The 16,708-nt window shown below is 42.3% G+C and overlaps 1 protein-coding gene across 1 annotated transcript in view; it reads right to left on the bottom strand.

The window, feature by feature from the left end:
* Positions 1-6,964: 6,964 nt before the first annotated feature.
* The window catches only part of FNDC1 (fibronectin type III domain containing 1), a 106,593-nt gene continuing 96,849 nt past the window's right edge, over positions 6,965-16,708 (bottom strand). The window contains exons 20-23 of the mRNA XM_049654526.1: positions 13,525-13,554; positions 12,412-12,573; positions 10,947-11,069; positions 6,965-8,335 (exon numbers count right to left, since the gene is read on the bottom strand). Coding sequence (XP_049510483.1) covers positions 8,220-8,335; positions 10,947-11,069; positions 12,412-12,573; positions 13,525-13,554 — 431 coding nt within the window. The 3' untranslated portion in view covers positions 6,965-8,219. The remainder of the gene's footprint in view (positions 8,336-10,946; positions 11,070-12,411; positions 12,574-13,524; positions 13,555-16,708) is intronic.

Genomic DNA, 16,708 nt, shown 5'->3' with positions numbered 1-16,708 from the left:
AGACTTGGGTGGGACAGCTCTTTCATAACGCTTCTTTTCTCAGAAAGGGACAGCAGGTGCAATTGTAACTTGCAGGTGCTTTGAGGAGTCCTGACTTTTCCAGTATAAGTGGACTGTAAAGGCATAAAAACAGACCAGGGTAGGAGTGTGAAAGCAAGCAGTCGTCATAGAGACCCATCTTTAGAATCCTTTATAGCCACTCCTTCCCTAGTCTGAGACCCAGCTCCCAGCCAGACCCTCTCACTAACTAGTGTCAAAAGCCTTCTGGAAGACTAAGGCAAGGAGGAGATTTGAGGGGACTGCTATTTGCATGGGGGTTCCTCCCCTGCTCAATTTTTCTTGTCCTTAACTGCAAGTTCCCCTGCTTCCTGGCAAAAATAAAGGAAGCATGATAGTCTTGAGTTACCAAACTTTCATATTCTAAGTTCTATGTGACAATGGTATATAATATATCTCAGGTATCAGGTTTCCAATTTCCAAATGCAAAAAAAAAAAATTGCATAAATGAAAAACATTGCCACAGAACTGGAAATAAGCTAACTGAAGACCTGGAGGAGATACTAACTGGAGACACTGGAAGAATTTCTCCAGGCTAGTGGGACTTTCTTGAGATAATGATCCTAGCCTCAAATTATCTGTCCTTTGAAACAAATTGAACAGAGCCAGTAGATTGAAAGAAGTAGCATACCTAGAAGAAATGCAATCAGAGGAGAGCAACAGAGAATGCATTCACTTATTCATTTGCTCATTCATTTTGTTGTTGAAGACTTACTTACTGAACACCTACTATGGGTCAGGTTCTGTATATGATGCCAGGATATGACAGTAAAAAACCCAGCAGACATGGCCTCTGCCTTCATGACACTTATAATTCAGTGTGCATTGGAGGTTGGTTTGGCAAGATTCCAAAAAAAACATGGACATCAATTGATCTGTCTGTTGGAGGGGAGATACCCTTTGTTTGGGGAAAATTACAAAAGAGCCCTTTAGTCACCCAAACATAAAGTATCCAGTTACTGTGTAAAAGGAGAAATGAGTCCTAACTCTTTGATTTTTGGATGAAAAATCCTTGCTGTCCCTCCTCTCTTCACTGGTGATGTCTGGGCTTGAAGATGGGTCACTAGTTGGGTGGGTAGGTTTGGACGTGGGTAGGAGTCCTTTGGGTAGGCAAGATCTAGACTCTCTTGCTATGGTGTTAAACTTGTAGCAACATAATCAACTAGGGTATTCCTACTGAGTTCAAAGACTAGGAAATGAGCATTATTTTACTACTGCTTTTACATGTCAAGTTTGAGATCCCATATGCCCAGGTAGAAACTCCTTAGGTTCAGTCATTACTGGTGCTCCCTCCTATGCCCCACTTTCCTTCTCTCTCACCAAATCCTAGGTCTTTCCCAGAACTGAGCATTTGGGTGGCCTTTCCTGCTTCCAGCCTCCAGTTGCCCGTGATGCAATCATCCACTCTATTGATGTTCATTCACGTTCACCAACTGACATCTGGTATACTTGTTTGCATGTTTTCCATCTGCTCCATGATATACAATCTCTATGAGGGCAGGGATTGGGTGCACAGCCACAGTACCTAGAGGAATGTCTGGCACATATTTTTAATTCAATTGGCATTAGCAGGGTGCATGAAAGAAGGGGTGGCTTGTCACTGTGTGTTCACTCCCAGGCCTACACAGCTGAAGGAAACACCCTCGTGCTCCTTGCGGTGTGTCAGTGGGAGAAGGCTCCGGATGTAGTCAGCTAGAAACCTCTGTGAGCTCAGCTCCATCCCTACTGGCTCACTACATTCATCCTCGTTCCACCACATCCCTGGAGAGATGGGAAGGAATGGCCTGAAGGGCCTATCTAGCAAATACCCACCATCTTGGGGGAAATATCTCCTCCCCACAGTAACCCCCAAAGCATTCATCCCCTGCCCTTGCATAAATCCCTTTAATGTTATTAGGCTTTTGAAAAGAAAGGCAGAGGAGAAAGTTGCCTTCAGGTATTATCCAAAGTCCCTTAAAAAACAAGAGGACTTGGCTGCCATTTTGGAGCCAGGAAAGGAAGAACCATGTGGCGAATGGCTCAATGACAAACTGGTAAGTATTCAAGTGCTGCCAAACCTCAATAATTGGAAAAGACCGACCAGTGTCCACTGGATTGAGCCACTAGGGAGACTGGGGCCAGGGGAGCTGGGTGTGAGGTGGGTCACAGAGGCCTGGGTGTGGCAGTGGTGTGACAAATGTGTGGGATGAGGTGGAAGGCCAGGGCATAGAGTGGGCACACTGCAGGCTCATGGGAGACTGGTGGCTTCACCTGCTGGCTCCATCTGCCTTGAGAGGTGAAGAGTCTCCTGAATGAGGGGCAGTGGAGGATGTAGGTGAGTGGCGATGGGGAGCAGATGTCAGCACCCTGGGGACAGGCTGATAAACCTTTGCAGAAAGCTGCAGGGATCTGAGGGAACCCTAGACAGACTGGCAGGCTGAAGGAGCATGTTTTGCTCATTGATAATCTTGGATCGAAAAGCTTTGTCTTTTCAATTCCTATCTATATCTTCGCCATATGCTTACCCTGTTAACGAATATTTACTGTGAGCCCACTCTGTGTGGACTCTGTGACAGGCAGGAGCAGCTGGAGGGGGCAGCAGGAGGGCAGAGTGGTGGCCGGGTTGTTGGTGTCAATGGGTATGTTGGGGGCATGGGTGGGGGGTGACCAGATTGTGGAGTACCTTGGAGGCTGTGGGAAGGACCTAGGATTTTACCCTGAGGAAGGTGGGTATCTCAAAGCACCCAGCAAAGTGTACCTCTCATCACTCCAGAGACACTCCACAACCACCACCCACCCCTGTGAGTATTCAGGGCCATTTACTTCCAGGGCTATCAAGAAGTTTCCATTTCTGGCTACTTCATTGTATCTCATTCAGAAAGACTATGCTAGTGTCAGCCATTTATTTCATCATTGACCTGGTATCAGAAAGCTTCCAAAAGACTGTGTATTTGAATACTTTCTTATTTCTGTCCAAAATTTAGAAACTGGGGCACGTGGATAGCTCAGTAGATAGAGCATTTGACTCTCGGTCTTCAGGGTTGTGAGTTCAAGCCCTACATTGGGCATGGAGCCTACGTTAAAAAAAATAGCAAAATTTAACAATTTCCAGGAGCATCTCAGTAAAAGGAATACATTAATTTTTTCTTTAGAAACATATGTGTGGTAGAGTGCATCCAGCCCATAATTTAATCAGAAATATTTAGAATTATCCTCGAACTTCTTTGATTTGATTCCGCTGATAGAACTGATCAACCCATGCTTGCGTAGCATCTTGCCTGATGTGGATGCCTGGATTCTATCAGGAGATTACCCCAATGGTAGAAAGACAAGAGCATAGAAAACATAAAGCCTCGTAGTGAACAAACATGATACATCCTGAGATTTTAAAATGGCCAGATTTTAAAATGATTCACTTTTCTTATTTGATTTCTTATTCACCTATGTGTATCTGTCCCAAGACATCAGTTATTACCTTTCTCCATATCAAACGGCCCCTGTGCATGGGGCAGGCATAGGCAGTCTGGTTTCTACCAGTTGACACCCCCACGTGGGAAGAGCTGATTTGATCAGCATGTGGACCCTTGCCCAACATATCCAATCAGAGTGTAGTGGGGATATTTGGAACTGGAAACTGAGAGACTTGGAGAGTTGGAGAAGCAAAGTTACAAGGTCTTGTAGACAGATCGCTGCATACAGTGTGGTAGCCAGACACTGCAGTTGTATACGGCAGCCCTTTGGGCCACTTGCATCCAGAGAAAGCCATCTGCAGGGAAGGGAATGGGGCTGTGCACGGAGAGCAGGAGAGACAACACACCAGAGAGGAAAAGAGGAAAGAACAACTACTTCCCAACCTGACAATCCCTGTGACCCAGCAGTGCCTCCCACATATTATTTCCTGTCCTGAGACTGTGCAGTCCAACCTTACACAAACCCTTTACTTAACTCTCGAGGTATTTCTATTCTTGGCCATCAAATAACCACTGCTTGAGAGAATATTGCTTTCCCAATCTAGATCAAACATTTTTGTGCGTGTGTTAAATTTGTCGGCTTCATTTTCTCATTGCTTTAAAAATTTTTTTATTTCAGAGAGAGAGAGAGTGCAAGCAGGGGATAGAGGCAGAGAGAGATAGGGAGAGAGAGAATCCTAAGTAGGCTCCATGCTCAGCACAGAGCCCAACGTGGAGCTCAATCTCATGACCCTAAGATCATGACCTGAGCCAAGAGTCAGATGCTTAACCGAGTGAGCCACCCAGGAGCCCCTGTTGACTTGCAATTTCATATCAATTTCATTTCACTTTTATCATAAACCTTTGCATGCTTAGCTCTCATTTGATTGCTAAACTCCGTACATTAATAATCTCACAACTAAGATTTAAAACCACACCTCATAACAGGTACACTCTGTGGTTTCATACAATTTTACTGAGCTCAACCTGATCTGAGAATGGTTGGAAATGGACAGTTGGGGAGATATTTTTTTTTAAACTCACTTCTAACCTGTAACTACAAAATAGTTACACCTCAAGGAGATGATTTTAAGGCATCTACAACATGTAAGATGCTACACAAGCATGGGCTGATTGATTCTATCAGCAGAATCATCACATAACTGTACTAGTGACTAAGAGCTGATTTCCATGCAGAGAGAGGAACCCCAATGTAACCCCATTTATCACCACATTTCCAAATTCCCCAGCCCCCTTGAACTAACCAAGACATGTGGCTCGAGTAGGTCAAAGGGGAGAAAATAAGTCAAAACTCATCTTGTAAAAGCTGCAAGTTATGTTCTAACCAGATGGTAATAAATATGCATGAAGCCTCCCAAAGAGCGAGTTACCTCCTGAGACCACAGCACAAACAAAGGGTTTGCCAAATGGGAAAATTGGGAACCCAGGATCCAACCACTTGGAGCGTTCAAGCATTATTAGGCTGTAGAGATGGTCAGAAATAAATAGAACTCAAGTAAGAGAAAATTGAATGGACACCTGTTAAGTACTATGTGCTAGTTTTTAAATGCTTAAACCTTCTTTCAACCTCAAGAAAACTGATCCGTAGGTACCCAAACTGTTTCTAATAGGGTGAGATGGTATTTTACACCTTGCAAACCACATATGGTCTCTGTAATATATTACTGGTTTTTTGTTCAGCTGTCTCTTATGTTTATAATGCTTTAAATGCATAGATACCATTCTGAGCTCACAGCCCATAGAAAAACAGGTGTGGGCCTCCAACTGTAAGTTTACACTTCCAGGTATACTTGAGGCTTTTCGGTGATGGACATCTCACTACCTTCCGATGAGACTCCTCTGATGATTGGACTCTTCTAAAACTACATCCCACTGAGCCAAATGTTCTTTCCCTTTAATTCACACGTGTGCCTACTTCTGACTTCTAGAGTTGGCAAGTTCTTCTTCCTCAGAGCCTCTGAAATAGAGGAAGTCTACTTTGGGAAAACAGTCCATTAATTTCCTCCGAACTTGGCATGAAGTAGTTTTGAGACCTGTGGTGTTCCGAGAATGTGGCGTCCAGAACTGACACAGAACCAGAAACTTGATGTGGCCACCATGCATGTGTTTGGACCATTACATAACCTAGTATGGACAGAGTATCAGTAATAATACCACCACTTATACTGAGATTCAGTGGTTTTTGCTTTTGTTTTGGCTGCTCTGTCATCTGGGGTTTGTAGGAATTTCCATCAAAAACTCCAAGCATTTACTTTCACTAGAAGTTTAGATTTCTATAACGAAATACAGTCTAAGGATCTAGGCAGGGCTTGAAAATCATTGCATGCGTGAATGCAAGTAAATTCTTTTTATTTCTGTGAGGTGAGTATAAATTCCTTCTGAGGGACACATGTCCTTTAGTATGTGAAATGAGCAGCCAGTCCTTTGGGGGTGAGGCAGGGAATGTGCCCTTTAGTGTGTGAATCGCAGAGGAGGGGTTGCCTGTGTCTCCAGGATGATCCAGAGCTCTGTATCTTCCAAAGGAGGCCCCGTAACCACAACAGGCTTGTGGAACAGACCAAATGGCTCTCCTCTTGTCCATGCTAATGAATTATTTATACCCGAGGAAACACTTTCAGGAAATGTGCAATCTGCTGGTGCTCTCTCCCCTCCCCAGGGCCTCATTTTGGCATCTTTCTCTGCTCTCCAATAGCATGCTAGTGGAGGCTAAACCCAGACAGAAGTTTGGAGGGGTGGGCGGGAGAAATGGAGGAAGCAAGTTGTGTGTTTATTGGGAAAATTCACTTATATTTAAAGATCAGATCTTTCACTCAGAACTGTGAAGTATGTTTGAACATTCATTTGGATACGGAATAAGGTTTTCAGACATCCTTTTTTAAATAATCCTCCTTTCATGGGCAAAAGCCCCAAAAGCTCCTTAGAGGAGCCCATCCTATTTTGCACATTAAACCGTGAGTAACATACGAACTGGGTATCTAATCTGCCCCCTCAGGAATTCTAGTATCTTCCCAGGTTGTCAGAATGCTTGTATTTTCTTTACTGTTCTTTATCGTGGGAAGGGGATTGTGGAATCTGAGGAGAATATCAGCTTTCACAGCCCCATCGAAAGGACCCTGCAAAGTTACCTGTTTCCATGTAAGTTTTACCTTCAAACCCACCAGATACATCAGGTTTCATCTCAACACAGTACTGGTACTGAAAATAATTGACTCCAGGAGGCTGGACTGAATTCTGCCATTAAATCAGTACACGGTGGTACAGCCTGGGGGCCCCAGAAAAGGGCACACCTCCAGCTCCTTCCGACCATTGCTTCCCCTATGCTGAAATCTTTATGAAAGAAGGCAAAATCTTCATCCCACGGAGCTGCCTGAGGACACAGGGGAGCCAAGCTCGTGGAAAGGACACCATATTTTAAAAAGAATTAGAATAACATGTCTTTAAATAAATGCTCTTGTGTGGTAGTCAAAAGGGATAAGATGCTCATATGTAGAGGAGGAAATACTCAGGCAGGAAAGGGGAAAGGATTTTTTTAAACTGGATTTTTAAATCATTTGGGATGTAAAATCTTAGTTATTCCTTTTTTTGTAATGTTTTATTTATTTTGAGAGGGAGAGAGAGGCAGAGAGAGAATCCCAAGCAGGCTCCATACTCACTGGGGAGCCCAATGCAGGGGTTGAACTCACCAACCATGAGATCATGACCTGAGCCCAAACCAAGAATTGGACGCTTAACTGACTGAGCCATCCAGGTGTCCCCAGTTATTCTGAAAACATACGGGATATGTCCCCAGAGAGGCAACTAGTAGTTTTCACCCGGGTCTGGAAAGATTGTCTGTCTCCTTAGGTAGAAAGCACTCGGTCTGTGACTAGGTCACTGCTAACACTGCAGTATCCCCGTCACTCCCACAGTCTAGCGACAGGCACTTCCATTGTTCTCGTTACGTAGTATACAGATTCTGTGGATACTGTGGATCCTGTGGATACTTCCAAAAGATGTTAGTAAACAGTACCTTTGCTCCAAAAAGTCCCACACACATTTATCTAGTGAACAAGTACAAATTTAGCAACTTTAATCGGTGTTCTTGCAGACAAGTGAGGATAGGTATATGCATATATACATATATATATATACCAAAATTGAGAATTTACAAATATGATTTGGTACATTTGATCTAGTAGTGGGTAAGTCCATGGAATAAATCTGAAGTAGGATATATTTCTTTTGGTGGTGTTTTTAGTAATTCAGTTCTACTGCATAGAGAGTGATCTGAAACTTAAATTTGACTAATTTTGGAAGAGTCCAATGAGAGAAAAGAAAGCATGTAGCAGTCCCTGAAGCAAGCGCATGTTTACTTATGCTGTTCCCTGGAGACGACATGTCTGAATTTTGTGCCTAAAAAGTGTGAAAACTGTACTCAATCAGTGGGCATCCCCTACCGTAGTTGCGTGTTTCTCTGGGATGTGCTATTACAAGGAAACCACGTGGAGAAGCAAAGTTAACAGCAACATTGAACTGTGTGTAGTCCAGGCCAAAGAGGAGGACTGAGTTCCAGACTGAAGATGCCTGAAATGTCCGGTGTCCACCATGTGGCCTTGCTGGCACCCAGGGTTGGTGGGGCTTGGAACGCTCTCTGTCTGTTCCTGCTCTCAGCCCCTAGTGCAAGTTAGCCCAGGGGGGCCGGACGGGGCAAGTTTCAGCACGATCATCCCATGGTTACCACTTCCCTGGAATGGAGACCCCACACTCATACCAGCCCACATAGTAGTAGGGGGTTCCAAAACCAATGTTGCCGAAGCTGACTGGCTCCTGGCGATACTGGCGATAGTAGCCTAAAAGGGCAAAAGGAAAGAGAGGGAAAGAAAGTGCATCTGTGATATTGTGATTTATAATAAGAATTATATACTTGGTCTTCATCCCTGTTCCTGGCACACAGCTCCTAAAACTCTTGGATTCCCTAAGTGATAAGAGTGGTTAAGGTATCTGGACATTCATAACAAATGCCTTGGGCCACTCCTGAGATTATGCTAATGAGATTACTTTCAGAAAGCATCTATGGGCGGGGCTAGTCACCAGAGAGGACAACCATGTGATTAGAGGGTGTGACTTTTGGTCCCACCTCCTGGCCTCTGCGAAGGGGACAGGGGCTGGACATTGAGTTCAATCATGAAGGGCTAGTGATTTCTTAAAGCATGCCTATGTAAGGAAGCCTCCACAAAAACACAAAAGCACGATGTTCTGAAAGCTCTGGGATGGTGAACAGGTTCAGATGCTGAGAGGAGGGCACTCCCAGAGAGGGTGTGCACACTCTGTGTCCTTTCCCCACACTGTGCCTTATGTGTCTCTTCCACCTGTCTGCTCCCACCCACTGTACACTTTTATAATAAGCTGGTCGGTACCCTAGTAAGTAAAATGCTTCTCTGAGTCTTTTTTATTAAGTGTATTTATTTATTTTGAGAGACATTCATGAGTGGGGGAGGGGCAGAGAACGAGAGAGACAGAGAATCTCAAGTAGGCTCCACAGTGTCAGCACAGAGCCTGACATGTGGCTCGATCCCACAAACCGTGAGATCATGACCTGAGCCAAAACCAAGAGTTTGACATTTAACTGACTGAGCCACCCAGGCACCCCTATTTTTTTTTTAAGTTTATTTATTTATTTTGAGAGAGAGAGAGAGAGAGAGAGAGAGAGAGAGAGAGAATGTTTCTCTGAGTCTTGCAACTCTCAGCAAGATTCCCACCTGTCCTCACAGAATTTAGGGCCTCCTGACTTGCCTGGAACCTCAAGCTTCCAGGTTTAATTCTTGGAATCTGGGGTAGGCTTTTAGATCTCCTTCCAGTGAATCTCTCCAAGGAAAGAATACTATAGCATTTCTGAGCAGTTCTCCCATAAAGTTAAAGTGAGGCCCCAACCTGCTCAAAAAGCGTTTGTGGCAACTCCCCTTTGGCCCTGTTCATTCTTGCCAGATGAAAGGTTACCCGCCGTTCTACCAGTGAGCATGCTAAGTAAGCAGCACCTCTATTCAGAACCAAAACCATGGCCACAGTCGCAGAAACACAGTGAACTATAAATAATGCATAGTAACCCTGGGGCAATGCAAGATTCTGAAAAAATAAAGAAATGTGATATATTTTATATACTGACTGTGGTGGTTAATTTTATGTCAGTTGGGCAAGGCCATGGTACCCAGATATTTGGTCAAGTATTCTAGATGTTTCTGTAAAAACGTTTTTAGATGAGATTAACATTCAAATCATCAGACTTTGAGTAAAGCAGGTTATTCTAGAATGTGGGTGGGCCTCATCCAATCAATTGAAGGCCCTACTAGGAAAAGATTAACCTCCCCTGAAAAGGTGGGTATTCTGCCAGCAGACTGCCTTCAGACTCAAACTGCCACACGTACTCTTCCTTGGGTCTCCAGCCTACTGGCCTAGTCTGCAGATTTTGGACTTGCCAGCCTGTACAATCATATGAGCCAACCCCTTAAGACACCTCTCCCTCAATCTCTCTCTGTCTCTCTTTCTGTTTCTCTCTTTCTGGTTCTGCTTCTTAGGAGAACTCTAATCACTTATTTTACTGTTTTGTGTATTTTACTCTATCTTAACTCTTTAAAAATAGGCAATTTGCATACCGGCCTATTGTATCTTTTTTTGTAAACTAAAACATGTTGCTGGAACATGTCATGTCTTGAAAATGCTAGATCACTAAGAGTTAAGTGCATAATGGAAACAGTGCTGTACCTCATTCAGTTGTTCTGTTTGCTTTTTTGGCAGTTGAAGGAGTTGGTAGTGTATTACAAGTTGTTAACCTTTAAGAGTGATATACTTTGTTCTCACTCTATAATGCCTAATGAAATAGTTGATACACTATCTTCTGAAGTATATGATAAGCTATGGTTGGTTTGCATGTTCATTGACTCTTTCCTCCTTTGTACCCTTGTTTGTGCCATCCTCTGCCTGGAAGACTCTCCAATCTCTGCATGTCTAGGTCTTCTTATGACCCAGCTCAGACTCCGGCTCTTCTTCCCTGATAGCTTCAAGTGGCCTGCCTCCCTATTGTGCAGACTATAATCTGCACAATTACCTGATAATAGGACAATTATGTGATGTAATTCTTGTCATTATCTGTATTTTAAGTTGTTCTTTAAATTAGTTACCTTTCACTATTTGTTTACCTTTCCCAGTTACAGAGCAGGGAAGTGATTGTTCTGAGAGTATGGACAAGGTCTTATATTCCTTGGTATCCCTGCCTTTCCTAAGTTCACCCCAATTCTAGCACATGGTTGGAGTATCTTGCTGATTCCTTATTTTTATGATCCAAAATGTTACCAACACCTGTATTTAAATGGCAAACAAAAGGGAGAGTTCTGGTGATTTTCTCCTTACATTAGCCTTCCTCTCCCAGCCCCCAGGGTGGTATAATCAGGCCTTTGTTCTAATTACCTTGAATGGTGGGGAGAGCTTCTACATAGGACTGAGGCCCTGTTCTTCCATCAAGGTGTGAATCCACAAACTGGCAGTGGTCTTCACCTCTTCCCCAGCTGTCTCCAATGTTGTAGAATGTATCTGCATGAGGGAATATAATGGGTCAGTGACTGGTCAAAAAATGTACAGCTGGTTTGAGAGTTCGCACAAGCTTTGGAGACCATTTGAACTGGGTACTTAAATTCTGTGTGTCATACTTTCCACATTGGAAAAATTATAATGGCACCAACCTCATAAGTGTTGTAAGGATTCAGCAAGCTTCTGTATGCTAAATACTTAACAAGTCCTCACTAAATGGAAACTATTAATATAATAGGCAGTTTCAGCTTTTAACTGGTAGGCCTTTTTACTCCTTGGTTCTTTAAGAAAAGGAATAGATGAAACTGTGATAGAGAATATATTATGAGATAATTACAAAAGGCATGAAGATCTGTAAAAAATAGAACCTATTTTCATACATAACTAGAAGTAGGGTGTGTGTCTGAGTCATAAGCTGCTGTCCGTGGTACTGAACCACAGCTGCACAGTAGGGCAGTTGTTTCAGTCAACCCTGGGATACTGGAGTGGCTGTGTAATCTCTCCCGGGAATTCTGATGCAGGGCACGGAAAGCACAATGGTGGGTGAGAAAAGAAAGAGCACAGATAAACAAATAGACAGTGGGTGTTAGGAGAGGTACACACACTGAGAAACTGCCAGAGTGGAGAATGGTAGGGAAGACTTTGTTTTGACGTTGTCTTTAAATGATCACCACTAGCATGAAAAACAAAAACAAAAACAAAAACAAAATGACACATGAAAAAAATCTATAGCAGCTGAATAAAGGTTTTAAAAATGTATGTAGTAAAGTCTTAAAGGTGTGCAAGTTTTAAAATAAAAAAACCCAAATTTGTATAGGTGGATGAGTCAAAGCCAGCTGGGTAGAAATGGCATTTTGAAATAGTAGCTCAAGATACTCATGAAATTCTTTGTTTTAATGCCTTACCATAATGAAAACAATGCAATTTTTATTCAGACACAGAAAAAAATAATACTTCTGATGTATGCTTCACCATCTACAGTTTTTCTTCACAACGGTGTGGCAATGGCAAGGACTAGAGTGGGCAGAACTGTTCTTCAATACTTCTGGCTTATGCTCATACCTATTATTATTGAATTAATGGCAAAGAAAATTGGACTTCATATATCTACCAGAATTTTGGACCTCACTTCTAAAATGTAGTGGATTTAAAAAATACAGAAAACAAAAATGAGTAACTCCAAAATAGAGCCTAAATATCCAAATTGTGTTGAGCCAGAGTGAGATATAATGGGTCCACACTTCAAATACATTCTGATGCACCTGCTATGTCAATTTAATACCTGGTAAAATAAAAAATTTCCATTTCCATACCTTCCCACACCACACCATTCTCAAAGACCTACCTTTCAGGTTGTCACTGAGGTAGATCTTATACCGCAGTGAATTACAAAGAACAACTCCCACAAATTTTCTATACCACGTCCGCTTCACATACTGCCGGCCATGGCAGTCCGTGTAGCTGGGGTCATGTTTGAAAGCAAATGGGATCCAGATGGGCTCACCACCTTGATAATACAAAACATAATCTCTAAGTCATGGCACTCCACAACACTTATTGTCACACAAAGTATCAGAAAATCTGACTTGTTCACTGGCCTTTCCCCTCCTCTCAGGGCTTTTCTCACCTCCTCAGTGGGCACCCTTTTCCTCATTCCCCTTCCTTCTTGGCACTGAAGTACAATTGAGGAGTTCCTCTTACCTGAACATATTTCAAGTACTGTATTTGCATTTCTATAAGGGATTCTTGAAGTAAGAAAAGGCCTTTAAGCCTCAAGGCAAATAAGATATAATGGCATATTTGATCTTTTGGGACATGCCATCCTACCTCTCCACTCCGAAAGTCCCTCAGCATAGGCTCCTACTGTTCCTGTCACTCATAAGACCTGTCTTGAACTTGAGCAATAGGGCTTTCACAGCTGGTTTGAAACACCAAGTAAAAGATGCGTTGTACACTTAATCCATTTTTCTCTCTTTTCAGCAATTTAAAATATTGAAAGGGAATATAAATATAGTTATCTATTTCATTGATATTGGCCACTCCATAATGGTTTTCTTTTATAGATATTAGCTGCTAGGGTCCTATAAAAAAAAATTCTCAGATCATTCTTTTTCCTAGATCAGGATGAAGAGTACAAGGAAACCACAGAAGTTGTCAAAAAATCATAAAAATGCAAAAATGGTCAGGGAGCCTGGGTGGCTCAGGGGATTAAGCTTCCGACTTTAGCTCCGGTCATGATCTCATGGTTCCTGGGTTCGAGCACCACGTCCAGCTCTGTGCTGACAGCTTGGAGACTGCCCCTCTTCCACTCACACCCTCTCTCTCAAAAATACATTAAAAAAATGCAAAAATGGTCTAGCATTTCTACTTGTGAGTAATCATAGCAATCTCATATTCAGTATTCAACATGATTACTAGAATGTCAAGTTTATTATGTACGTCAAGAAGAGAAACTTACCGGGTGGCCTCACAACAAGCAGAGGATTGTCTGTAGAGTGAAAAAAAAATAATTGACTTCACTATCATATTTCACAACCATGCAATTGTTGAAATGTTTATTGTAACCGAGAGTGCTAACTGAAGAACTCCCTGGAATAGATACAATATATTTTATTTGAGAGATGCCAATGTTTTCCTTAGTTTTTATTTTCTAAGCATTTCCTTCTGAGAAATATTCTTTTTCTTTTTTTATATATTAAATATAATTTATTGTCAAATTGGTTTCCATACAAAACCCAGTGCTCATCCCAACAAGTCCCTTCCTCCCTGCCCATCACCTATATTCTTTTCTAATTAAATTGCCTTATTATTTATATAGAAGTTGTGGGACAATATAGTTAAGATTTTGATTTGGGTACTACAAAATAATTCAATATTTGTCATTTTTAAAAGATGTGTCTATCTTGACAAAAAAGTTTGGTTTCTTAAAAAGGTAAACATATACCTACTATCTGATCTATCCACCCCATTCTTTAGTATTTATCCAAGAGACATGTCCGTGCAAATACTTGTCCATGCAAACACTTTGCACTTGTCCATGCAAACACTTGTACATGAATGTTCATAGCAGTTGTGTTTGTAATAGCCAGAAAGTAGAAGCCAACTCAAATGTCTACGAACAGGTGAACGGGTAAGTTATGGCACAGCCATATGATGGAATATTGCTAAGTAATAAAAGAGAATAAACTATTGATATATACAATATGGATGGATGGATCTCAAAATGATTTTGCTGAGTGAAAGAAGCCAGACAAAAGAGTTCACACTGTATGATTTCATTTGTATACAATTCTAGAAAGTGTAAATAATCTAGAGAGACGGAAAGCAGAGGAGTGGTTGCCTGGAAACAGGGGAGAAGATGGGCGCATGGCGGGGACAGGGGAGTTGGGTTGCACAGCAGCAGTGAGCACATTGGGGTGATAGTGATATTCACTAGCGTGATTGTGGTGATGGCTTCAAGGGGGTAAACACTTTAAAAGCTACTGAGTTGTACACCGTGTGTGTGTGCGGCTTACTGTATGCCACTTGCACCTCAACAAAGTGGTACTTAAAATCTCTGTATCTTAGCCCAAATAATGCCACTTAAGAAAATACAGAACTAGCTTTTTAAGGAATGCTGCTTTAGAAAAAATTCATTTTTGTGGTGCCTGGGTGGTTCAGTCAGTTAAGGGTCCAACTTTGGCTCAGGTCATGCTCTCCCGGTTTGCAAGTTCGAGCCCCGTGTTGGGCTCTGCTCTTACAGCTCAGAGTCTGGAGCCTGGTTCAGATTCTGTGTCTCCCTCTCTCTCTGCCCCTCCCCACTTGTGCGAGCATGCATGCACGTGCTCTCTCTCTCTCTCTCTCTCTCAAATAAACACAAATAAACCTTAAGAAAGAGTTACTTAAAAAGAAACAGTTCATTTTTATAAAATGCCATGGGCTAGGTAAACATGGGCCATTCATTTTTTTTTTTTAATGATCATAAAGAAAAATTGCTCTTTAAGGGTAAATATCCTGTGAGTTTCAACACATGCATTTGTTCTTGGAACCCCCACAAGCAGGATACAGAATATTTCCATTACCCAAATCTCCCTTAAGCTACCCCTTTGTACAGATCTTTCATTCACTCTCATAGAACAGGGACCTACCATTAGCTGTAAGTGTGAATGCCTGTTTTGCTCTCCTGCTCTTAAGTTTCAACAGTCTGCTGAAAAAAATGTCAAATACTCCAGGGCAGGGTGGAGGGGAACATACGGAACAACAGCACAGCACAAACAACAACCAAAGCTTGCCCCTGTGGTGCAGCCTACATTACACGTACACGTTTGCTTCATGGATTTTTATGTTCGGCAAGTGCCAGAATTCAATTACTTGACAATGTTCCTGTTGTCAAGTAACCACTTTCAGCGGGGCTGTGCAAAGGGAAGGAGAAGCTTGAACAAACTCACTGAACAAGCAAAGATGCCCAGGGCAAATAATTGTCAAATTGCAAGTAATTATCAAATTGTCAAATGGCATACGTAAGGATCTCCTCGGAGCTGACTGTAAAAGACAGTCTTCTTCAGAGGGGTGGGGGGGCCAACGCTCACTCTTTGGAAGCCACAACGGTTAGGGTGGGGGCACGGCAGGACTTTTCTTAGGAGGGGGAGTAGCAGAGAGCTATCTCTTTCAAACTGTATGGCAGTCTCAGAAATTACATTTCTGTTCTCAGACTTGGGGACAGAATTTCTTGATAGCTTTCTAGATTTGAATTATTTTTTTCTATACACTTTTATCATGTTAATTCTGATCGTCACCAAAGGTCCACTCTCTTTTTAGGAAATGTAGCCATGAACTAGACACGTTCCCTTCTTTACCAAATTAACCCTTGGAAATGATTTCCTCTCTTTCTTAATTATTAATGAGGAACACACTTCTTAAATGAAACTAGTAAAAACACTTTTGACATCCTTTGCCAGCATTTCTAGTATGAAGCATATTCCCATGAAAGATTTTATCTTTTCTACTTACTGTGATGCAGATTTCAAATCATCACACTTAAAAATAGCTTCCAATGACAAATGTCCTGGGATCGAGCTACGTGTGGGAAATAATCTAACCAAAGAGAAGCCAGAGCAATTTTAGCACACAGCCAGTTCACACGGGCTTCTGAAGGTGACCTGGTTCGTTCGGGGTCATAGGTAACAGCTCCCAGCATAGTTTCCTGTGTGGAAAGGCTGCTAACCCAGGACTGTGGCCATGGCCAGTTTGTGCACACTGCTGTGGACCATGACCACAAGAACACCTTATGGGAGGGCCAGAGAGCTCTGGACACCAGCATGCCCCAGTGCACCGACATCCTCTGAGTGACACTGCTTGTAAGACTGGCTGCTATTCTAATTAAACTCTCCGTATGAAGTAAAGACATCTTTGTCTCCTGGCAAAAGAAGCATCTTGAAGACCTGACTAATTGGAAGAAGCAACCGCCTCTCTGGCCACATGACATCGATGCTCTTCAGCTGTTTGTAATAAAAAAAAAAAAATTAGCTCTGTAACTAAATCTTCTACAGAGAGATTCAAACTTATCTTTCCCACATGGTTGAAAACTAGATTTTTCCCTTTCATTGGAATTTGACCTTTCCACTTTCCAGGCAGTTCCCAATGACGATTACTCTTAATTTTAT

This window comes from Panthera uncia (genome assembly GCF_023721935.1).
Source record: "Panthera uncia isolate 11264 chromosome B2 unlocalized genomic scaffold, Puncia_PCG_1.0 HiC_scaffold_24, whole genome shotgun sequence".
NCBI classification, from domain to species: Eukaryota; Metazoa; Chordata; class Mammalia; order Carnivora; family Felidae; genus Panthera; species Panthera uncia.
Note: the sequence above shows the minus strand (reverse complement) of the source record. Positions and strands in the feature narration are given on the sequence as shown.